Here is a 22,406-nt window from a genome sequence, read left to right as displayed (position 1 = left end):
GGTGTTGCTTCTGAAAATACAAAACCATGTCTTTTGATAACTCTATACACCACCTCAGATTAGAAGACTATTGAGATATAGTCATACATTGTACTACACAATCGACAGACAGTAGTACTATAACATGATGCATATCATCCTTACCTGCCAACATATATGAACATTTGAGTATTTAGGAATAGATAGAAAAGTCAATTGAAATACTAAGAGAGCCACATAGTTTATTATTACCTACATCCAGGTTACAATGTGGGTTATAACCTTGTATTAGTGGGTTGATGAAATACTTGCAACAAAGCTCATGAATCTTTGAAATTATGATGATTAAGAAAGAGTTGACATTTGATGTCGCCCAATTAGTTACACTGCGGTGGTTGCAGTAGTAAACGGACTATATGTCGTATTTACAGGGAGAAAAAATACACTCAAAATGACAGTTAGTAATTTTACGAGAATAAAATAAGAACCTTGAATATGATGAGTATATTGAAAAAAATGATTTTTTGAAAATTAAAGAAGTAATTAAAATGAAAAGTGATCAGAAAATAATTATAGAAGACACAAGTTTCGTACATGCAATTATATTTTCCTAATAAAATTTATTCTTTAAACTCAACTATAATTTTACACCATTAATTATAGTTGAAAAATGTGTATAATTAAGCTCACTAGAAAAATATATTTTCTAATTAAATTAATACTATTTCTAAAAATACTATCATATTATATAATTTAAATCGACAAAATACCACCGGAAGAATGTAGTAAAAATCATATAATATAATAAACACCCTAATAATTAATAGTCTAACTTATATAAGAAAAGCATGACTAAACTTATATAAAAGGTACTATTAAACTTAAAGTGCAATTTAGAAGAAGAAAAATTTAATATAATAAATATGAAAATGAAGAACAAAGAGAATAATATATTAAAAAAAAAATTGCATGAAGTTACACTTGAGTCTTTCCAAAGAAATTAACTTAGAAAAGATATTGTCTTTACACTAAAATTAATAAGCTAAAATAAAGAAGAAGAGAAGAAAAAGATAAAATTTTGGTATAATAACTCTAGGTAAACATCTAATGATTTTTTCCATTGTATTTTCTTTGGTTCTTTTTTATAGTGTAAATTTACTCCTTAGAGCAACTCTAAGGACACTGCAAAAAGCTTGTATGTCGTGTATATATCTTCCAAGGAGGCTGCATTTGTTGCAGCATTTTGTAGTTTAATCTACAGTGCACGGCATATATGTCGTGCACTGTAGACATGACATTTTTTTTTTAATTTTTTTTATTATTTAGTTAATATTTATATATATTTACATTATTGTATTTGTAAAATGAAGAATTATTTTTTGGGAAATTTTACCATGCATATTTTTAAAAGTAATGTACGAATCTACTCCTATTTGTTTTGGCACCCAACATACTTTTTTAGTCTATTTTTTTTATATAGTAGTGTATATTATAGTTATTTAAAACATCCTGTAAAATTTTAAAAAATTAATACGCCGAAAATAATGCACTGTTTAAAAGTGGCTCAATGATATACTCCTACCTGTTTCGGCATTCGGGAGACTTATTTAGTCTTTTTTTTTTTTTTATAGTTGTGTACATTATAGTTATTTAATAAATCTTGTAAAATTTTGAAAATTTTTAAAAATTTTAACACGCCGAAAAATAAAATTCAAACTTTTTGTCATGTTTCTTTTATTTAAATAATTAGTTAAATATAACAATTGTGGTAATTTTTGTTAATTAATATGATATTAGTTTATTTTTTATTTTATTAAAAAATTAATATAATAATAAATAATATTTTTTTTAGTGTAAATTTTGGTATTGTAGTTAGAGTAAAAATATTTTTTTGACGTTAGTGTTTCTTTAGAAATGCTCTCAAATATCGTATTTTTGTGTACCATTTGAGATAAATGACACAAAAGTGTGATTGGTTTAGGATTTGAAAACTATTTTATGTTTTTGAAAATTAAAATGGTGGGGGTCCACCTAAAAATTCTTGATTGGTTGAGTGTTTTCAAAAACAAAATTTGAGTACTAGTTTGAGTTTTAGGCTAAAAAATAAAAACACAATTTTTATGTTTTTGTGTTTTCAAATCATTGAATCCAAAAACTCTCAAATTATTCTCTTACTTTTTTATTTTGAGATTCTCAACCAATTACATATTCACTTTTTTTAAACTCAAAAATATTAAATCACACTACACCAATCACATATTTAAAAATAAATTTTCAGTTACAAAATTTAAATTTTTGTTTGCATAACACATTTTTAAAAAACACAATTTTTGAATCACAAACCAATCAAACCCTAAGAAAAGTGGGGGACAAAATAGAATAATGCATGTGGCGCAAGGGAAGAGTTGAACCGTGCCCGTGCGCCAATTTTGTTGGGAGAGAGAGCTGACGAGTGGGTCAGAAGTGGGGCCGCTGCTTCATTGTTGCACATGTTCAAAGAATGAGGACGTGGCTTCTTCATTGGCCTTAAAATAATTTGAACTGTGGATAAATACGATGGACTTCATCTTAGAGTTTGAATGAGTGCCTCATTAGATGAATTGGAGCACACGTCCAATTTGAAGATTCAACCTAGAGGTATTTTTTTTTTTTTTTTTTTTTTGATTTAAGGATTTATATATTACAACATGTTTTAGTTGGGACTCGAATCCAGGACCTTCAACACTCTCACACACACACTTATCGCCACTAGAAGTATACATACACATATGTCACTGCTTAGTTTCAGCAGGATTTCCATTATTTGTATCTTGGGCCCATATTGATTAATAACAATCTGACTTGGACTTGGTTGGTCTTCTCACATATTTACTATTATCATTATTTGCTCCAAATCTGAGAATTAACACAAAATCAAAGTAAATTAAATATTCTCAATTAAAATAATTTCACAATTAAAACTATGAAAATATTAACTAAAATTAATTTTATATACACAATTAAAATCTTAAAATATACAAATTCAAGGCTTAATCAACATTTACTATGTTGTTGACTACTATCATATAGAAAAGAAAATCGAGACGAAGAGTATTGTTTCCTTGAGTGTCTGGTCTGCTTTGGAAACAGAGTATGAGGTGGTTTGTGTGCCTTAGTAGCATCAAGTATGAGTTTATTTGCTCATATTTGAATATAAACATTGTTTTGTTCAAAATGTGTGGATATATTGGGAAGATATCATATGAGCACTAGAGGTAACCGGCAGCATAACACAGTCAACAGAAGATCTAGACATCCAAGAACAAACCCAGTCTCCATTCATTACAAGAGTTTCTCATCAACTAATAAACTGAGTATAATCAGTATAGACACTAAAAATGAAACTGGATTATAGTTCCCTTAAAAAGAGTGACTTTAGCTGAGAGACTAACTTAGAGTGATAAGTCTCTAAACTCCATTTGCAGAAAGGGCCTCCACTTACTCTGTTTATGATCACTCGAAGCATTTATGGACATAATACAATCTGTTGTTTAATACTGAATTACTGACGGTTGTTGTTGGAGCTATATGAATCCATATTTTTATTGACTAACTCAAGCATTTATATTGAAAACTTTACCAAACAATTGCTCAAAGAACAATGATCATGTGTGAAAAGAGCTTCCTCTTTAACGTTTATAGTATCAAATATTTGTAATGTTTGTATCAATCTTCAATTGTTTAATTTGGGATGACTGGTGAGTAACTCATCAAAGACATTCTTTCAATCCCAAACAGTTCATTGCATTCTTGTACAAAATAAACTTATAAACTTTGAACCTATATAGCTTATTAGGTACCCAACTAAAATAAAATAACAAAATATAGAATGACCTTAACCTTTAACAAAGTCAAAACCTAAAACTCACTTGTAGTGTCTCTTACAAAACTCCATCCAACAAAGATTTGCTATTGAGAGTTTCAACCTTAGACTTGATAGAGCTAACAGTCTCATTGAGAACAGAAGATTTCAGCTCCAATTCCCTCAGATAAGCTCTGGTCTCTGCAATTCGCTTCTTGGCTTCAAGAACCTCCTTTTCTTTCAAAGTCAAATCCGCCATCTGAGATTCAACTTGTTTCCTAGTCGTTTCCAAGTCCTGCTCACAGTTTGTCTTTGCCACTGCAATTGCATGATGCTGACTAATCAACTCAATGGTTTCTGCGCCTTCACTCAGCACACGGCGTAGCCAAGCAACATCGATCCCTGATGACTCAACATCCTTCAGAATGGCCAACATTTCTTTGACTTTGGACTTTGTCAGCTGCATAATTTGAGTGGACTCCAGTTCTTGAACCACAAAGCACACACATTCCAAATAATAAGAACGCATAGCAATTGATTCTAGTTGGCAACTTGCTGCTATGTCACCATACTTGTCAAAAATCGACTGCAAAATGGAAGATAACCTTCCCTTAACTCGATATTTTCCCACTGACACACTAGCATCAGAAATTACTGATTGAGCTTCTTCATCATCACTCTCTTGGAAACCATGAGGTACACCAGTGAAAGTAAAGCTGGATTCAGAGGGTGAACCAGTAGTTCCTTCTCTTTTCTCATTCACGACAGGAGATGAAACTGCCTCTGTCATTGGCTGATGGTTTTTCTCCTCTTTCTGATGTATTGGTTGTTCAATGGCAATGGAGTTGACATCTTGTTTCGGAGGATCTTTGGGATAATCAGGCTGCCAAGGAGAGGTACATGATTAGAAAGAGAATTGGTAAGAAATGTGAGTGTGTGTGTGTGTGTGTGTGTGTTCAATATGAATTTCAGCTTACCATCTTGAGAATTTCAGTCATGGATATTGGATAAGAGTTGACGTGCTTCTCATCATAAGGAGACTCTTCAGCATGAATTTCTCCAGAATACGTCTCCGAAGAAGAGTAGTTCTCCCCATTTTGTGATCCAAGCTTTTCTGTAGAATATATGCGTTTTGGAGGCAATGAAGCACTGTTGTTGAAAGCTCTATCTCTTGCAGGTGCACTGTCAGGCTCTCGAGGCGGTGGCATTGATCGAGATTCTTGCATCTTTTTCTTTCCCAACTTCATGGGAAGATCAAGAATTGAGCCTGCAATTAAATGGAACATAAAACAATCATTTGTTGAATGGAAGCCAATGGTATGTTATTTGTGTTAACCCATTGCATTTGTCAATTGTTACATAATCAGAGGACTATAATTTCACAAGGAAAAGAGATCAATCAACATGCAAAGGTTAGTATTACTTAGTTCTCTTCACTCAACTCTTGATCTCTATCTAGTCATTTGGGAAATTTATTTAAAGAAAGTTTATGGGGTTCAAAAAAAGGAGATAGAAAAAGGGGTTAAAACCTGGTTGGTTTATATCTTCTTTTCCTCCAGCTTTTTTGAGGCAATTTTCATTACACTCATGGTAAGGATTAGATGCCTTAGGGCATGCTCGGCCAACAATTTTATCTTCATATCTTTTGTTCAGACCACCATCTTTTATAACACTGCCATTATCTTTAACAGACAAAAAGAAAAAAGGAAATCCAATATTGTTGTCCCAAGTTCAGAAATGGTTTAAGAAAAATATCACAGCAACAAACTCTGATAGGAATAAAACATATTCTTTTAAAACTCAATAACATTTTTAATCAATTGACCAATAACAAAGAATTGTTGTACAAAAAGAAAAGCTAAAGCAATACATATTAATAACTAGGTGAAAAAGCATTGCGCTAAAGCAATGAAAATCAGGGAGAACAATAACATTTTGGTTTGTTTGTATAGCAAATATGAAGAGAGTACATGAGAGAGAAGAAAAAATTGAAAATGGAAAATAACCTGATTTCTTTTTTTCCGTGCGGACCTTTCCTTCTGCTATTCTCTTCAAGCAAGCTTCAGTGCATTCATGATAAGGATTAGGTGCATAATAGCAATCAGAACGTACTTTTCCATTTGAAGTCATCTCTCTTTTGTTGAATTTACACTTGTGATAATCCTGCAAAATATTCTGTAAAAACAACACCAAATTCAATTCAATTAGCATATGAGGACAAATTTCTTCGATTTGGGATTAATATTCTATAGTCATTTTTTAATATGAACTTTCAAGTAACAAATAACAGGGAAGGAAAAAATAACCAAATCTTGAGAAACCATTAAACAACAGATGCTGAAAGTATATACCATCCACAAAATCAAGAGAAATTCAAAAATCAAAATCATTGGCAAGAAAAATATTTATATATATAATTATATTTTCATTACAGTTCATAGCAACCAAACATTAAACAGAGCAAAAGTCTTAAGCCATAGCTCTATGGTAAGTCTCAATTCGAATCAATATATATTATACAATATTGTTTAAAGACTTGTACGAAAAACTTAAAAAAGATAATAAGAAGATCTTCAACATGTACAGAAAAACTAATTACCTAAAAAAAAGAATGAATAAATCCACAAAACCTCAACAACAAAAAAGGGAGCAGAGAGTCTGAATTAATAATCTTAAAAAGAAAACCCACCTGATAAATATTAGGATCTGATAATGGAATAAGAGCAGAGTTTGATGAACAATAACAAAGATGCAGATGGTTTGGTACTGGTAATGATGATGATGGTGCGTAGTTTCTTGACTACGAGAAATGAGTGTATCTGTATGACTAGTAATATAATATACTATTAATTGGGAATAAAAGAAATTGATATTTCAAATTCCAACTACAAATATATAAAAAAAAAATAGAAAACAAATAAAAGAAAAAGAGGCAAAGCTCTTAACAGTGCAACACCTTCTTCGTCGTCTCATTCATACATGACGCACTGCGTTGCCGTTCTTTGACTTTGGAAAGACAATATTGTCAAACCACCATTACTTCTTATTTATTTATTCATTTCATTATTACTTAGGATTCGGACCACTTTTTTTTTATTTATTTATTCTTTTTTGTAATAAGATAACATTATTTTAAAATATAATATTTTATTTTTTTCACATTATTTTTGATATTTTTATTTTTAAAAATATTTCAATGTATACAACTCTCTAAAAATATTTTTCTAGTATGTATTAATTACAATAATTTTTTAGCTTTAATTTTTCATTAAAAAAATAAAAGGGAATTACTTCATTTATTATTTTTTTAAATTTTTTTTTAAATTTATAGTTTAAGTTTCTAAAATAACTGAGCTTGCAATAGGAGTTTTTATAATATCAATGTTATAACATAACATTTATAAATTTTTAAAATAATATTTTTTTTCCAATAATATAATTTTTTAATATTTTGTCACATCATATATGCATAGGATTAAACTTCCTCTAAAATTTTACTAGAGATGCTTTTATGTACCTTTATTTCCCTATTCTCTTTCTCAAAATAAATAATAATAATATGAGATGCTGTATCTTCTAGAAAGATTCATTTCTCACTAACACCAATTAATAGATATAAAAAATAAAAAAAATAGGAAATTCCCTATTTTGTTTTTATTGCTGTTGTAAATAACTTTATAATAATAGTGGTACTATCTAAAAAAATAAAAGTTTACTTTTGAACTTCGAAAATTCAACTCTGAACTTCAACCATAAGAATGTGTCGTCGTGGCCCTCGTGGGTCTATTTATCACCATACACATCAAGATGTTACTCGTTTTTTCTTTTCGTTTCTATTTTTTTTTTTCTCATATAAGCAAAAGTAGCCTACATCACCTTTTGTCTTGCAGAAAGTCACAACAAGCAATATCAAAAAACTTGTCTTTTGTTTTTGGATTAAAATGCAAAAGCTTTTAATTTGGTTGGGAAATTTTACTTGGATTAAAATTATTTTACTTAATTTAAGTTAACTTATATTAGTATAGGGAAATTTTATTCACACCCCATAAAATTATAAACACACTCTAGTTTAATAATTTTTATTTTATATAAAATATATATCTTTAATTTATAAAAAAAATTATCCTTCTAATATTCTTAAAAAATACACTTATAAAATAAAAATTAATTTTTTTTCAAAATATTAAGACAAACAATTAAAATTAAATATTATATGAAATGAAATTAAAAAAAGTATAAATGATTTTTAAAAAAATGTGAAAATAAAATTAAAATAACTATTTATATTTAGAGAAAATAATGTGAAAAGGAACTTTTAGAAAAAAAAAATATTAAAAGTAAACGTTAGAGATTAATTAAAATTAAAATTAATTTTCTTAAAAAAAAAATAGGGTGTACTTATAATTTTATGGGGTGTAAATAAAATTTTCCTATAACAGGCTAACATTTCATCAAACCTAATTCTACCCCTCATTTCAAACTCTCTCTCTCTCTCTCTCTCTCTCTCTCTCTCTCTCTCTCTCTCTTTGTAATGACCGCTCTAGTAATGTGGATTAGTAAAGGCAATTAGCACTAATTTTTATTATTTTATTATTATTTGTGAATTAATTTAATTGTGGACCCCAATATTTAGAAATAAATATTAGAGTTATAATTTCTCAATTCCGAAGATTTTATTAAACTCTAGGGGTATTGTTTAGCTTATATGTAAAATATGTTATTTTTGTAATTTTTGCTCGGCGACAACGGAAAATGCGATGGATGGCTAGATTGATCACATGGGTAAGTTTAGAACCTTATTTCATAGTGGGAAATATTTTAGAGAAAATAAATTATCGGAATTAGGGGTGAAAATCGGTCGGTTATGGTCGGTTTTTAAAATTTTATAACCGACCGGACGGTTACGGTTTTTATTTTACGAAAACCGTAACCGACCGTTTAGAAATTATAACCGTATAAAACCGACCGTACGGTTTTTGGCGGTTTTCGGTTTGGCGGTTTTAGGCGGTTTTTGGCAGTTTTGGGCGGTTTTGGGCGGTTTTAGGCGGTTTTTGGCGGTTTTGGGCGGTTTTTGGCGGTTTTGACGGTTTTTTGGTTAAACTATTTTTTTTATTTCAAGAACCGAAACCGACCGCCGTGTCAAAAAAACCGAAACCGAAACCGACCGCCAAATTCGGTGATGACGTGGAACCGAAAATTCGGTTACGGTCTGGTCGGTTTGATGGTCGGTTTCGGTTTTTCGGTTTTTATGAACACCCCTAATCGGAATTGAGCGGGGTTATGGAAATTGACCATTTTACCCCTAGCTTTAGAAATACCTAAGTTATACCTTAAAGGGCATTTTTGTCATTTGAAAAAAATAAGAGATAGGTGGCTGCCTTAGGTTTTTGACACCTAGCTAAGTTGATTTCAGCAAGGGATTAATTAAAGAGATTTTTACACCTCATGTCAAAATTGACACCTTTTTTACATTTTTATCAATACACGGTTTTTTAAACTTTTTTAACTTTTACATTTTTCAATTTTACTTTTCAAAAAGTTTAATAATTACAATTTTACCTTTTCCCTTCTTCCTTACACACGTACACGCACGCCACCTCATAACTCCTTTCTTATTTTTTTTTTTTGAATTTTTCATTTATCTGATTCTTCCACTCTTCAAACCGAGCTTCCCACGATCACCATTATCAAGCCCTAACCCATTTCTTCTTCCCACGATCACCTTCTCCAAGCCCTCACCCACGTTTTCCTCAACCTACATTGTCATCCTCCACTATATTTTCTCTATATAAATGGCAACCACTAGAAGTGGTTCGAAATCACCATCTCCGGCGAAGAAAGTTTCTAAAAAATCGAAGAAGGCTCCAACTGTTACTTCCAAAGTCGAACCTAAGATGGGGTTAAAAAAAATTGCTAAAAATTTAGTGGCTGATGTTCCAGAGACATCGGACACTAAGAAAAGAGCCCCTCCTGTTAAAGCCGATGCTCCTAAGACTAAGAGAGCAAAAATTTCCAAGTCTGCACGCGATGTAAGTTTCTCTTTGTTGTTTTTAAATTTTTCTTTAGTTTTTTTCTGGTTGTTTTATTTGTGGTGTTACATTTGATGATTTAAAGTTTTCCCCATTTTTTGTTCTAGGTTTCCTCAGATTCTGATTTTGAGGATGAAGTGCATGGTGAGGACCAAAAGCCCAAAGTTGAATCGAAGGTAATTTAAATTTGCTTGGTTTCATTTTATTGTGTTAATTTTTACATGAGCTTTTTAGGTCACTGGTTTAGGTGTTTATTAGGATGTTTTTATGTTTTTTTGGTGTTCTTTATGTATTTCTGTCATGTATTGTGGTTGATGTTGTTTTGTTGTTTTTATTCAGTTGTTGTTTGGTTGTTGAAAAATTGCCCAGTTCAATTCGAATTTTGTTAGAGCTTTGAATTGCTTTTCCTCATTGGTTGTTTATATGTTTATTGTGAATTTGTTTTCGGTTGTTTTACACACTGTTAGTATTGAGAAGCATTTTACTAATTTCAATTGCAACAAGATCTTTCAGTGTTGTTTATTCTTTAGTTTTGTATATGTTTATTGTCAGTTTTTTCTCGGTTGTTTGTCACACTACTATTATCGACTACCATTTTCGAAATTTCATAACAACGAGCTTGTACAGTGTTGTTAATATTTTAGTTGTTTTTTTTATAAGTTGTGACAGTGTTCTTACTGTATTTTTTTGAAAGTTGTTTATCTCTTACATTTATCATACTGTAAGGGTTTCATAAACGTTGTTTTTAGGTTTTTAATTGGTTGTAATTTGGTTACTACATTTTTATATATTCATTGTTATTGTATCTAAGATTTGTTGCTTATGTTTTACTTTGTATTTCCGTTTTTTTGCAGGTCCATGCTAGGACCTCAGTGAAGGTTGAAGGATTTGACCTACCAAAGAAAAATCCCCCTAAGGTGTCCTTTTTTTTTAAAAAAAAATTATTTTTATTATTTGTTTTCTATTTTTGTTTTAGTTTTTTTTGTTTTTGTCCTGATTTATTTTGTTTCAATTTATACAGGAATGGGATTATATTTACGACCAGAAGAATCTATTCATTGCGAAAGCTTTTTCCACTGCTACTTTCCAGGTGATAGAGAACATTAAGTCTTGTCTTTCAGATGTACAGCTTGAAATGTTTTCGAAAACCTGTTTTGGTCATTTCCTTAACCTTCCTGATTTTAAAGTTCAACCCCAAGTGTTTCATGGGTTGTTGCTCCGGGAGGTTCAGCAACCTAATGATGCTGAGTTGTGGGTAATGATACGCGGTGTTAGGCTTAGGTTTAGCATTGAGGAATTTGCATTGATTACTGGGTTAGACTGTGAAGGTGACTGTAGTGTCTTAGATTTTAAGCAAGAGGTTAATAGTCTTTGTGAAAGATATTGGCCAACTTCGTCCTCTATCACTAAGGAATCTGTTAGGGAATGTTTTACCACCAAGAGTTGGGGTGATTCTGATGAGGATGCTGTGAAGTTGGCAGTTTTGTATTTTGTGGAGTGGTTCTTGCTTAGTGGCACTAAGCATAAAAATGTACCCAAGTCTATTTTAGATGTTGTAGATAGTGGGAGGTACAATGAATTTGCTTGGGGCCGGAGTTCTTTTGAATTGACTATTTCCTCATTGAAGGGTAAGCTTGATAGTTGGGTTGAGGGTGTTAGGAAGGCAAGGAGTTCGGGAAAGAGGCCGAGTGTTTTTTACACTTTGATTGGTTGTCCTCATGTTCTTCAAGTTTGGTTCTACGAGTGTTGTAAGTACATGAAAGGTAAGTACTGCCAAAAGGAAAACTCTCGTATTCCAAGGATCACTCAGTGGACATGCAATAGTCAGCCTACTTTCAAAGTTTTGAAGACTACTATCTTTGATGTTTCCAAAGATAAGGTATATCTGTTTGTTGTAATTTGGTTTTTCAGTAGTTGTTTTTGTTTTGTTTTTCATTATTAATAATCTTCATAATTGAAATTTTTTTTTTGGTGTTTTTTGATCAGCTGCAACTTTCAAATATGAGGCCCACGGCTGGTGAGTTCAAAGCTTTGAAACTGAGCAGTTTCAAGTTCGACACCGACTACAACTCTTACAAGAGTCTTCCTGTTCCCGAAGAGCCAACCTGTTGCTCAGAGTGACATTTCTGTCAAGCTTGATGCCTTTTCTGAGAAATTTCATGGGTTGGAGGTCAAGATCGATTCGTTGCATACTTCCCAACAGAAGATTTCATCTGATTTGGTTGAGTTGAAAGAGTTTGTGTCTGCACAGTTTGTTTCTTTTGGTGCTCAGATGGCTTCAATGCGGCATACGAGTTTTCTACTGTTTTTGCCGATTCCTATGCCAAGGTATTTTAGTTTTTCAATAGTTGTTTTTCGGTTTTTTTTAAGTTGTTTTATACTAATTTAATTTGTCATTTCAATATAGGAAAAAGGCAGTGACTCTTCCAATGATGATGATGGAAGTGGTGATGAAGCAGATTTTGATTTAAATGGATCTGAAGAAACTGATGAAAATGAAGAAGAGAATGTTATGGGTGATGAAGAAGGGGAGGGTAGTGAAGGTGAAGACAAGGATGGTCAAGCCGATGAAGATTCTGACTCAAAAGAAAAAAATGATATGAGCAGTGATGATGAATCCACTGATAGTGAGGAGAAGGTAGATAAGTAGACAATGTAACTAGGTTTTAGTTACTTTGTGTGGTTTATTTTGTTGTAAGTCCGTTTTAGGTTGTGGTCTTGTAATTCTATGTTATTGTTATGTCTCTTGTTATGTTTTATTTTTCAGAAATTTGCAACTATTTTTCAGACTATTTATTTGTATTTATTATGTTATTTATATGGCTGTGTTTATAGAATATGTTGTTCTCAATTTATTGTTGGTCTTCTTATTTTACTTGTTGTTTTTATTTTGTTTTTAAGTTGTTATGTAGTTTTTTTTTAGTTGTTGAAGTATTTCACAAATAATAACTTCACTTTTTTTCCATTTTCTTTTTTCCTTTATTTTCTGTATCAAGAATTTCGTTGATTTCAATGACGGGCCTACTCAAATAGATGTTGAGGCTACTGTTCAGTCCGGTGTAAAAGCAGTTGAGATTATGGTAATGTTGCTTTTGTGTTGTTTTTTGGTTGTGTAAAGGTTGTTATTTTTTACCCATGCTCCAATTACTTTTTAATACCATATATAAACAGATGTCTTCAGATGGAATTGGTGGTGATCCTTGTAAACAGATTTCAGTTTCTGAAAATGTTGAGGTTACGGATCGTCGTCTTGTTTGTTTTGAGGTATATTTTTTTTTTTGGTTGTTTTTTAGTTTCTTCATACTTTTTGTGTTTAACACTGTCTATTTTCTTTCATTTTTGTGGAAAAAATATATTAGATGGGTGCAACAGGTCTCAATGTTGATTCTAACATTGAACTTGAAGAGGACCCAATTCCCGTTGAAGAAACTCCTCTTGTTGACAAGAGGAAATCTAAGAAACCCATAGCGCTGACGTCTCCGTTTATGGAGTATGACTCTTCCATTTCTAGTTCTAAAGATGGTTCTGGTTATGGAGTTGTTAAGTATGTGGCTGGGTTGTGTCCTCTCGATGATAAGATTGGTAAAGATGTAGAACATAAAGACGAGAATGATTTTAACTTGTGGCTTGGTGAAGGACGCCGATCGAAGAAAGATCCGTAAGTGTTTATTTTCAGCATTTTTGTTGTGTTTTTGTATTTTTTGTTTTTTACTTTACTATTTATGTTTCATTTTTTTTTTTAAATGTTAGGCATGACAAGGACAAGGTTTACTTGAAGGGTAAGGATAAGATTGTTCCCCCTTTTCGTTTTGGCGTGGAAGATGTTGCAACCAAGATGTGGTTCCACAAGCTTGCATATCCTGGCCAATGTTTAACTAATTCTGTAAGTTAATTTATTTTTTCTTTTGATTTTTTTTCAAAAATTTCAGTCTATAGTTTTATTCAGGTTGTTTGTTGGTTGTTTTTTAGTTGTTGAAATATAATTCATTTTCTGATTTTCGAACATTTCTCATTTTTTATTGTTTAGCATCTGGACATCATTTTTTACTATCTACGTAAAAAAGGAAAGTATGCAAAGGAGCCAAAGGTTAAGTTCACAACCACCGATTGCTTATTCTTCAAAACCATTCATGCTTTGTATGAAAAATTTATTGCACAGAAAAAAAATCTTTCTTTGATAACTGCCCAGCATGCCATTGCTGATTATATAAGAGGTAGAAAAATGTTATGTGGTTCCCCTTGGCATTTGTGCGATCATGTTTTCTTTATCATCCATATGGAGACTGAATCACATTGGATTCTTGGTCGATTGAATATTGAGGAAAGGCGTATGTACATGTACAACTCCTTGTCGACTGCTATGAAAGATAGTGCTGCTATCAAAGCTTGTCAGCCATTTGCGGTGTTGTTGCCCCACTTTTTTGCTTTGTTTGATGAGTTCAAAAAGGAAAACAAACCGGTTTGTTTAGACCCTTTCGAAGTTGTTAAGGTTGATGGTTTGCCTCAACAAACCTCGAAGTAAGTTGTTTTTATTTTTTATTTTCAAATGTTTTTAAAATTTGTAATGTTATTTTCCTTTTTTAAGTTTTTCTGCTGTTGTTTTTTGGTTGTTTTGCAGTGACTGTGGTTGTTTCGTTGCATCGTTCGCCGAATACTTTATTGATATGAAACCGATTCCTCCCATATTTGATGTTGAGAAACACCGTGATAGGCTTGCTGTGTTGTTCTATAAGTATGCTCGCATGAAAGAAGTGGATTTTATTGATAGTGAAGATGAGGCTTCTCCAAAGGGTCCAAAGAAGAATTTGTCTTAGTTATCTATTGGTTGTTGTTGGAAATATTACTTTTTTTATTTAGCTTTTGTTTTTTCTATTACCAGATTATGTTCATAATCATAGACAAGTTGTTGTTTCTATCATGTTTTTTTCTTAATTGGAATTGGTTTTTAATTTGTTCATATTTTTGGATTTTTAATCTTTATATTTACTCTTACTCATGGCAGCATACTATTAACAACCTTATTACAACCATCTGACAAACAACTAAATTGCATTTGTAATCACTTTATGTAGTTTATTTTTCCTTCTTATTAATTTCAACCTTCTTCCACTCATTTAATTATTTAACTATAATATTTTGATGTTCTTTTGTATATTAATGATAATAATACCAATTCCCTATTATCAATATCTCTCCACATAAAAAATCTCAATAAAAAAATGTATGTAACAACCAATCGTAATATGCAGTATGTGTTTTCTAAATGTTTTAATATAATTGTTTTTTGGTTGATGTGTAGTTGTTTCCACTTCTATGCTGTAATTCTTCTGCAGGTCTTTTTGTTATGTCCCTTTTGTCCACACTTGCCACACTTGTTTTGTTTCTTTGTTTCCCAAGCTGCTGCCATTCTTCTTTTCCTCGGCCTTCCAGACTTGATTCTCTCCTTTGGAGGCAACACTATGATGTCTTCAAAAAATTCTGGAAGTTCCCATTCTCTTACGTTTCCAACTGGGTATACTGTTTCTTCATATGTTTGCAGCCATGCTTTTGATGTGTAGTATTGTGCACAGTAGTTGTATGTGTTTATGTTCAAGTCCTTCATGACGCGCGATCGCATGGTTACATGGCATTTCATCTTTTTGAAATCTATTGCATGTGCACGTCTTCTCCTTCAAGTTTACTATTCTTGTTCTGTCTTCATCTATCACCTCAAACAGGTTCTGGTTTGCTGGTTTCACCTGCATGTTTTAAGCCAACTTTAAAACAACCAAAAAACTATGCAAAAACAACTGTTTTCATTTTACTTTATGCGAACGATAATCTCAACTTACTGTTAGTCGCAATGACTGTACATAGTTCCCTATGAGTTTTTTCTCAGATGATGGTGTCAGCCTTGTTGTGCATTTTTGTGCCTCCTTTCTATTATTGTATGTCCACTCTTGCATTTGTGCCCTCAAGCACTCCATTAATGTTGTCACTGGTGTTTCCCTTGCTGCTAAATTTGCTGAGTCCAGTGCCTCAGCTATGTTTGATGTCATGGTAGAGTACCTATAATTTGGACAATTTCTGTCATAGTTCTACTTTTGAAAAAACACTCAAACGCAACGCAAAAACAACGCAAATACAACGCTTTAAATATGTGAATATATCATTAATTTTATCCTCCTTATTAGTTTTCACCTGTTGTTTTCTGAATGATACCTTGACCATTTTTCATGGCCAATTTTCTCCAGGTACGGTCTTATGCGCTTATCCAAGTTGTCTAGCTCCCTCATATGGAATTCAAACTCCATTTCTGTGTAAGCTTTTGCAGCTGCAAAGAATGGCACTCTGAAATGCTTTGCATTTTTCTTGAATTTTGTTTTGAGGTTCGACAAGAGGTGGAAGATGCAGTAGCCATGTGTTATTTCAGGGAACACTTTCCTCGTTGCTTTGATGATGCTTTCATGTCTGTCTGATATTAGGCATTGACATTCTCGAACCCCGAATGCTTCTTTTATTTTTTTTAAGAACCACTCCCACGATTTATCGTTCTCAGAATCAACTATGCAGTATGCTAGTGGAAAAATTTTCGATTCTGCATCTTGTGTGTTGGCAGTGAGCAACGTGCCTCCATACGCGGCCTTTAGGAATGTACCGTCTACCACGATGATTGGTTTGCAGTTTGGCCAACCTTTTATAGCAGCATTCAATGCAACAAATGCATATTTGAAACTGTCATCATCATCTTTCTCTATGTCTATTAATGTTCCTGAATTTTAATCAAACAGGATTTTGTCAAACAACATGTACGCAACGAAATAACAACGCAAAAACAACTGTTTTTTCACAAATATTTTCAAAGTAAAATTTTTAAATTTTTTTTACCTGGATTTGTTTTCTGTAGCATGTACAGGTATCTTGACAAGAGATTGTACGACTCTTTAGCATTTCCATGTAGCTGGGTTTGTGCTCGCTCTTTACTACGCCATGCTTTCATGTAATTCATCTTTATTCCGTATTTGTCTTTCATTTCGTCTTTATGTCTGTAGTGGCTGCACTTTGTTTTCAGGTTCAAGAATTTTGGTTTTACAAAATCTGCTATCAACTTTGATGTAGCTTGTCGTTGATCTCCAAATCTTATTGTAACTGCACATGTGTGTTCTTCTTCGTAGCTCCTTATTATGAATGTTTCTGTGTTTCCATTCTTTGTAGCTTTTAAACTCCATTTGCAGTTTGTGTCCAAACACACTATGTTGTATTCTTTTGTGCAAGATTTCACTACTTTGTATTGAAATGTCTTCTTGATTGCAAAGTAGCATAGTGTACTTATCAATGTTTCTTTGTCCTTGTAAATTTGCCCCTTCTCTATTGTTTCATGTCGTTTGTCATTGATGATAATCATTTCTGTGTTGTCCACTTCCTCTTCTTCTTCCTGGTTGTTTTCGAGTTGCTGTACCATTTCTGCAGCCACAAGCTTTGCATAGTCGGTGAAGTCGAAATCTTCATCTACTGCTGTAGTTTTTTCTCTGTTGTTTTTTGGTTGTTGTATGGTTGATTCTGATGACACTGTTCCTGTTTCTAGGAAAAATGTATCAACTTCACCAGATCCCATCGTCTGCGCAGATAGTTGTTGCTTGGAAGTTGTTGCCGTGTTGTTTCCAGGGTGCTGCAAGTCTTCCTGTGCTGCGTTGTTCTCATACGATTCCATGATCATATTGTTCCACACCATTGTTTGGTTAGGTGGTGTCGTGTTACTGGTTTTGTTCACACACAGTGGGTACCTTGTGAAATCAACCTCCTTCGTTAATAGCTTTATGTAGAACAACAGACTTTTGTCATCCTTGATTTGTAGTGGTTGGCCTCCTTCCTTCAGTTGATATTTCAGTTGTAGTTGTGTTGATTCATGGTTGCATTGGAGTTCTTCCATCATTATTCTCATTAGTTCCTCAAAAGTGCACTTGGTCGAAATTAATTCTCCACTTGATTCATAATCAACATAGTTTTTGTTGTCATCCCAATGCCCATTGCTCTGCACCAATATTTGTAATGGTTCCGTTTCCTGAAATAATGTAAATTATTTACTTGGTTCAGTTTTTGTAGTTGCAAACAACTATTTTAATCTGCCAAAACAACCAATAAACAACTCTTTCCACCAATAACTTATGCATCTAACACTTTCAGCTGGCCGACTATTTATATAGGTTAAATCAACTATCAAACAACTATTTTAAAACTGATCAGTAATTAATAACAATAGATTCATATTTTCCAGTTCGTAGATCCCAAACAACTATTATTCCACTGTAAAACAACTTGTAAACAACAGTTTCAGAATAAAACACTGTAGCAACTATTTATATGCCTTAATTTTTATTTTCATGCAAACCGTTGTTGTTTTTTTCTCAGCTTCATCAATATTTCATTATTATTTCAATTTAATCCGGTTTTCATCAATTAATATCAAATTTCTATTCATCTACACTAAAAATTTTTTTCACGTTCATGAAAAAATTTGTTTACCTTCAATTCTCCTTCTGATTCAATCATGGGTGAGTTTCTTTGATTTCCAGCTCTCCTTCTACTCGGTTCTTCTCCTCTGATCGCGATTTCTTTGTTCAATGATTGTTGTTTTTGAGTTTTTTTTGTACATCAATGGAGGTTTCCTGGTTTTTTTTTTCCTTTTCGTTTTTGATTTTGGATTTTCGGGATTCAGCTGGTTTCCTAGGAGTTCTACATTTTGAATTGAATTTGATTTTGCTGGTTTTGGAAGAAAAATGGTTGAGATTGGGTTGTTGGGGTTGGACGGCTGGGTCACGAAGAATGGTGCGGCTGGTCACGAAGAAGATGGAGTTTCCGTTTTCTCAGCCGGTATTTTTGTAATTACCAACTTTTTAGTTTCTATTTTTGTTTATTTCCTTTTTTGGGGTCATAAATGTAAATTTCATCTATTTTTAGTCTATAATAGAAAAAATATCTTAATTAAATCCTTTTGTCTCATTTGAAGAAAAATCAAGGAAAAAGAAAAGATTGAATTTTGGAGTTTTCTCTTGAACCTCTCTCTCTCTCTTGCTTTCGGTTGGGACAAACCAAGGGAGTTTGTTGTTGATTGTTGGATTTCAGCAAGGATTTCAAAGAAGAAAATCAATCTAAGGTAAGTTCCAATGAAACCCTTTCTACCAGTGAAAGTTACATATTCAGTGGATCAGTACGCTGAATTGTATGTGAAAGAGATAGTTCGTCTCCATAGAGCCCCTAAATCTATTGTGTCAGATAGGGATCCAAAGTTTACATCGAAGTTTTGGGTGAGTCTTCAGAAGGCTATGGGTACCAAGTTAAGATTCAGTACAGCCTTTCACCCTCAGACTGATGGTCAGTCAGAAAGAACTATCCAGATCTTGGAAGACTTGCTGCGAGCCTGTGTCATGGACTTTGAGGGTTCATGGAGTAAGTACTTGCCTTTAATTGAATTCTCCTACAACAATAGCTACCAGAGTACAATAGGGATGGCTCCCTATGAGATGTTATATGGTAGAAAATGTCGTTCTCCTATTCATTGGGACGAGACGGGAGAAAGGAAGTACTTGGGTCCAGAGTTAGTACAGAGGACCAATGAAGCTATTGATAAGATCAAGGCTCAAATGCTTGCTTCTCAAAGCAGGCAGAAAAGTTATGCTGATCCAAAGCGCGGAGATGTTACATTTCAGGCAGGGGAACATGTTTTCCTGCGGGTTTCACCAATGAAGGGTATTAGGCGCTTCGAGAAGAAGGGTAAGTTAAGCCTTAGGTTCATTGGGCCATTTAAGATACTCGAGATGGTCGGGCAGGTAGCATATCGGCTAGCCTTACCACCAGCATTATCGGCTGTTCATGACGTATTTCACATTTTTATGTTAAGGAAATACGTGTCGGACCCGACTCATGTCTTGAGTTATGAAGCCCTTGAACTACAACCAGACTTATCCTATGAAGAGCAACCTGTTCAGATTTTGGATAGAAAGGAAAAAGTTCTTCGGAATAAGACTATTGCACTGGTTAAGGTGCTCTGGAGGAACAGTAAGGTGGAAGAAGCCACCTGGGAATTGGAGTCAGATATGAGGACTCAACATCCAGAGCTATTCAGGTTAGATTTCGGGGACGAAATCCTATTAACGGGGGGATAATTGTAATGACCGCTCTAGTAATGTGGATTAGTAAAGGCAATTAGCACTAATTTTTATTATTTTATTATTATTTGTGAATTAATTTAATTGTGGACCCCAATATTTAGAAATAAATATTAGAGTTATAATTTCTCAATTCCGAAGATTTTATTAAACTCTAGGGGTATTGTTTAGCTTATATGTGAAATATGTTATTTTTGTAATTTTTGCTCGGCGACAACGGAAAATGCGATGGATGGCTAGATTAATCACATGGGTAAGTTTAGAACCTTATTTCATAGTGGGAAATATTTTAGAGAAAATAAATTATCGGGATTGAGCGGGGTTATGGAAATTGACCATTTTACCCCTAGCTTTAGAAATACCTAAGTTATACCTTAAAGGGTATTTTTTTCATTTGAAAAAAATAAGAGATAGGTGGCTGCCTTAGGTTTTTGACACCTAGCTAGGTTGATTTCAGCAAGGGATTAATTAAATCCTTTTGTCTCATTTGAAGAAAAATCAAGGAAAAAGAAAAGATTGAATTTTGGAGTTTTCTCTTGAACCTCTCTCTCTCTCTTGCTTTCGGCTGGGACAAACCAAGGGAGTTTGTTGTTGATTGTTGGATTTCAGCAAGGATTTCAAAGAAGAAAATCAATCTAAGGTAAGTTCCAATGAAACCCTTCTTAGTTTTTAAGTTTTTTAAGTTAGGTTGAAATGGTGATTTTGATTATGAGGGGCTGTTAGGTTTCAAAATGCTTAGGGTTCAATTTCTAGGGTTAGTTTGAGTTAATCTAAGTCCCTAGCAGCTGGTTTTAATGCTTGATGTTAGTTCTAAGCAAGCTTGAGTTTTGAAACTCAAGCTTTGAGCTTTAATGGCAACTTGAGATTTATTGACTTGTTTTGTGAATTATTTGTTGGAAATGGTTGTTTATGCATTGTATAGGTGTACTGGAGAGTTTGATAAAGTTTGGTTGAGATTTGAGGTCATGGGGGAAATTTTTGGGTTCCCAGCACAGAACCGGAATTCCGGTTCTGGGGGACCTGTACCAACCGGTCGACCGGATGGTGACCCAGAACCGGATTTCCGGTTGGGAACCGGTCTGCCTGTTGGGGGAATTTTCAGAACCCTAGTTTTGCCCAATTTTGAGATATTTAGGGTATTGCCATGAGGTTTATCGATAGGGAAACTTTAAGTTTCAAGTTTAAATCCCGGAAAGTGATTTAGCAAGTCACTCATCTGTGTTACATTATTGTGATTAGGGCATCCATCTAGCACGTGATTTCCGTTCAGGTCAGCCAGCACACTTGAATTCGGAAAACAGGTAAGAACTGTGTATAATGTATGATGTAATTATCTGAATGTGTGTATATGTGTTTGTATATGCATGCTTGAATTATGTTAAGCACTACCAACACTTGTATGAATAAGATATAGAGTGCATTGGTATAGTAATTATTGTGGTTGTGAGTACGATACAGTGATACCAACACGGGCACGAGAAAATACTAAGGTGTGTGGTACATCACTCAGTGTTACTCAGTGTTCAGGGTAAATCCTACCAACACTCGTACAGTGAGGTACGATGTGTATGTGGTATAATGGTTGTACCCTGGTATTGAACGTTCATACTCATCTGTTAAGCTCTGTAAATAGGCGTATGGGCGCCTATTTACAGGTCGGAAATTATATGGTATGTTATATGCATTTCTTACTGAGTCTGTTGACTCACAGTTTCTGCCTCCTTGTGTAGGTAAAGGAAAGGCGAAGGCTGAACAGGAGTGAACCTGAGCTCGGGTGAGATTGTACATGTCAAGTAGCGCGACCTGGAGTGTTCGGTCTCGAGACATCTGGGAGTTGTAATTTGAAAGTCGCTGTGCGACCTGGAAATTATAAATTTTGAAATGTATAGTTTGAAAAGTAAATTTTACAAAGTTTGAAAACGGGATCCCAGAATTTGTAAATATTATATTATATTACAAAGTTTAATATTTCAAGCAAAAGTTTTAATTTGACACGTTTTTCGAGAAATTTCTTTGATTAGCAAAGATTGCACAATAATTGAAAAAGCACTATAGCGTGCCTTAGCATTAGGGCGTTACACACACTCTCTCTCTCTCTCTCTCTCTCTCTCTCTCTCTCTCTATGAACTCACCCCAAGGACTCAACCCACCACCATAACCTTGATCGCTTCTCTCCATGACCACAGACCCAACGACCCACGGACCCCATGACAATTGCGAACCCAATGACCTCCATCGGCCACAACTTTTCCATCAATAATGTCGTCAAAGGTAAATATTGTTTTTGTTTTTGTTGTTTTTTTTGCATGATTTAGGATTAAAATATATGAAATTATTGATATGTTTATTTAGATTTAGGGTTAACGGTCTTTGATTTTTGAGTTTGGATTAGATTTAGGGTTGGAATGGTCA

The 22,406-nt window shown here is 33.3% G+C and overlaps 4 protein-coding genes across 10 annotated transcripts; 2 read left to right on the top strand and 2 right to left on the bottom strand.

Moving 5' to 3' along the window:
• Positions 1-3,626: 3,626 nt before the first annotated feature.
• Positions 3,627-6,876, bottom strand: LOC115710135 (uncharacterized). 4 transcript variants are annotated; one of them, XM_030641154.2, is made up of 5 exons: positions 6,777-6,873; positions 5,827-5,995; positions 5,350-5,502; positions 4,798-5,087; positions 3,627-4,703 (listed from the first exon to the last, which is right to left on the bottom strand). In XM_030641154.2, exons 1-5 carry the CDS (start codon positions 6,795-6,797, stop codon positions 3,900-3,902), a joined length of 1,437 nt encoding a protein of 478 aa, XP_030497014.2. In that variant the 5' UTR covers positions 6,798-6,873; the 3' UTR covers positions 3,627-3,899. The 4 variants fall into 4 exon arrangements, with proteins under 4 accessions (XP_030497014.2, XP_030502744.2, XP_060961138.1 ...); XM_030646884.2 differs by lacking the exon at positions 6,777-6,873 and adding an exon at positions 6,510-6,718; XM_061105155.1 differs by lacking the exon at positions 6,777-6,873 and adding an exon at positions 6,420-6,440.
• A 2,356-nt stretch (positions 6,877-9,232) lies between these two features.
• LOC133031836 (uncharacterized) lies at positions 9,233-12,127 on the top strand. The gene is made up of 5 exons (XM_061105556.1): positions 9,233-9,849; positions 9,957-10,025; positions 10,704-10,766; positions 10,871-11,728; positions 11,836-12,127. Exons 1-5 carry the CDS (start codon positions 9,613-9,615, stop codon positions 11,968-11,970), a joined length of 1,362 nt encoding a protein of 453 aa, XP_060961539.1. The 5' UTR covers positions 9,233-9,612; the 3' UTR covers positions 11,971-12,127.
• Positions 12,128-12,154: 27 nt separating this feature from the next.
• LOC133031835 (uncharacterized) lies at positions 12,155-15,469 on the top strand. 4 transcript variants are annotated; one of them, XM_061105554.1, is made up of 4 exons: positions 12,188-12,929; positions 13,021-13,732; positions 13,877-14,367; positions 14,468-15,469. In XM_061105554.1, the coding sequence occupies exons 2-4, from the start codon at positions 13,685-13,687 to the stop codon at positions 14,661-14,663; spliced, it is 735 nt and encodes a 244-aa protein (XP_060961537.1). In that variant the 5' UTR covers positions 12,188-12,929; positions 13,021-13,684; the 3' UTR covers positions 14,664-15,469. The 4 variants fall into 4 exon arrangements, with proteins under 4 accessions (XP_060961538.1, XP_060961537.1, XP_060961536.1 ...); XM_061105553.1 differs by having other exon boundaries at positions 12,188-13,113; positions 13,209-13,732; XM_061105555.1 differs by lacking the exon at positions 14,468-15,469 and having other exon boundaries at positions 12,155-12,929; positions 13,021-13,113; positions 13,209-14,262.
• On the bottom strand, positions 15,161-17,560 carry LOC133031998 (uncharacterized). The gene is made up of 5 exons (XM_061105805.1): positions 16,717-17,560; positions 16,051-16,600; positions 15,681-15,897; positions 15,531-15,587; positions 15,161-15,445 (listed from the first exon to the last, which is right to left on the bottom strand). Exons 1-5 carry the CDS (start codon positions 17,558-17,560, stop codon positions 15,161-15,163), a joined length of 1,953 nt encoding a protein of 650 aa, XP_060961788.1.
• Between the last annotated feature and the right edge of the window lie 4,846 nt (positions 17,561-22,406).

The sequence above is a fragment of the Cannabis sativa genome, chromosome X (assembly GCF_029168945.1).
Source record: "Cannabis sativa cultivar Pink pepper isolate KNU-18-1 chromosome X, ASM2916894v1, whole genome shotgun sequence".
Taxonomy (NCBI): Eukaryota; Viridiplantae; Streptophyta; class Magnoliopsida; order Rosales; family Cannabaceae; genus Cannabis; species Cannabis sativa.
This window is presented reverse-complemented; position numbering and strand designations above follow the sequence as displayed.

What these genes read in the sequence shown, in the direction of transcription:
- LOC115710135 (XM_030641154.2), bottom strand. Translation starts at nt 6,797, where the DNA reads ATGAATGAGACGACGAAGAAG. An exon ending in CACGGAAAAAAAGAAATCAG is followed by an intron (nt 5,503 to 5,826) that starts GTTATTTTCCAT and finishes TGTCTGTTAAAG; the next exon opens with ATAATGGCAGTGTTATAAAA. An exon ending in TGACTGAAATTCTCAAGATG is followed by an intron (nt 4,704 to 4,797) that starts GTAAGCTGAAAT and finishes TCTCCTTGGCAG; the next exon opens with CCTGATTATCCCAAAGATCC.
- LOC133031836 (XM_061105556.1), top strand. Translation starts at nt 9,613, where the DNA reads ATGGCAACCACTAGAAGTGGTTCGAAATCACCATCTCCGGCGAAGAAA. An exon ending in CAAAGAAAAATCCCCCTAAG is followed by an intron (nt 10,767 to 10,870) that starts GTGTCCTTTTTT and finishes CAATTTATACAG; the next exon opens with GAATGGGATTATATTTACGA. An exon ending in TTGATGTTTCCAAAGATAAG is followed by an intron (nt 11,729 to 11,835) that starts GTATATCTGTTT and finishes TTTTTTGATCAG; the next exon opens with CTGCAACTTTCAAATATGAG.
- LOC133031835 (XM_061105554.1), top strand. Translation starts at nt 13,685, where the DNA reads ATGTGGTTCCACAAGCTTGCATATCCTGGCCAATGTTTAACTAATTCT. An exon ending in GCCAATGTTTAACTAATTCT is followed by an intron (nt 13,733 to 13,876) that starts GTAAGTTAATTT and finishes TTTATTGTTTAG; the next exon opens with CATCTGGACATCATTTTTTA. An exon ending in TTGCCTCAACAAACCTCGAA is followed by an intron (nt 14,368 to 14,467) that starts GTAAGTTGTTTT and finishes GTTGTTTTGCAG; the next exon opens with TGACTGTGGTTGTTTCGTTG.
- LOC133031998 (XM_061105805.1), bottom strand. Translation starts at nt 17,560, where the DNA reads ATGGTGTGGAACAATATGATCATGGAATCGTATGAGAACAACGCAGCA. An exon ending in TACAGTCATTGCGACTAACA is followed by an intron (nt 15,588 to 15,680) that starts GTAAGTTGAGAT and finishes TAAAACATGCAG; the next exon opens with GTGAAACCAGCAAACCAGAA. An exon ending in ATGAAGACAGAACAAGAATA is followed by an intron (nt 15,446 to 15,530) that starts GTAAACTTGAAG and finishes CGCGTCATGAAG; the next exon opens with GACTTGAACATAAACACATA.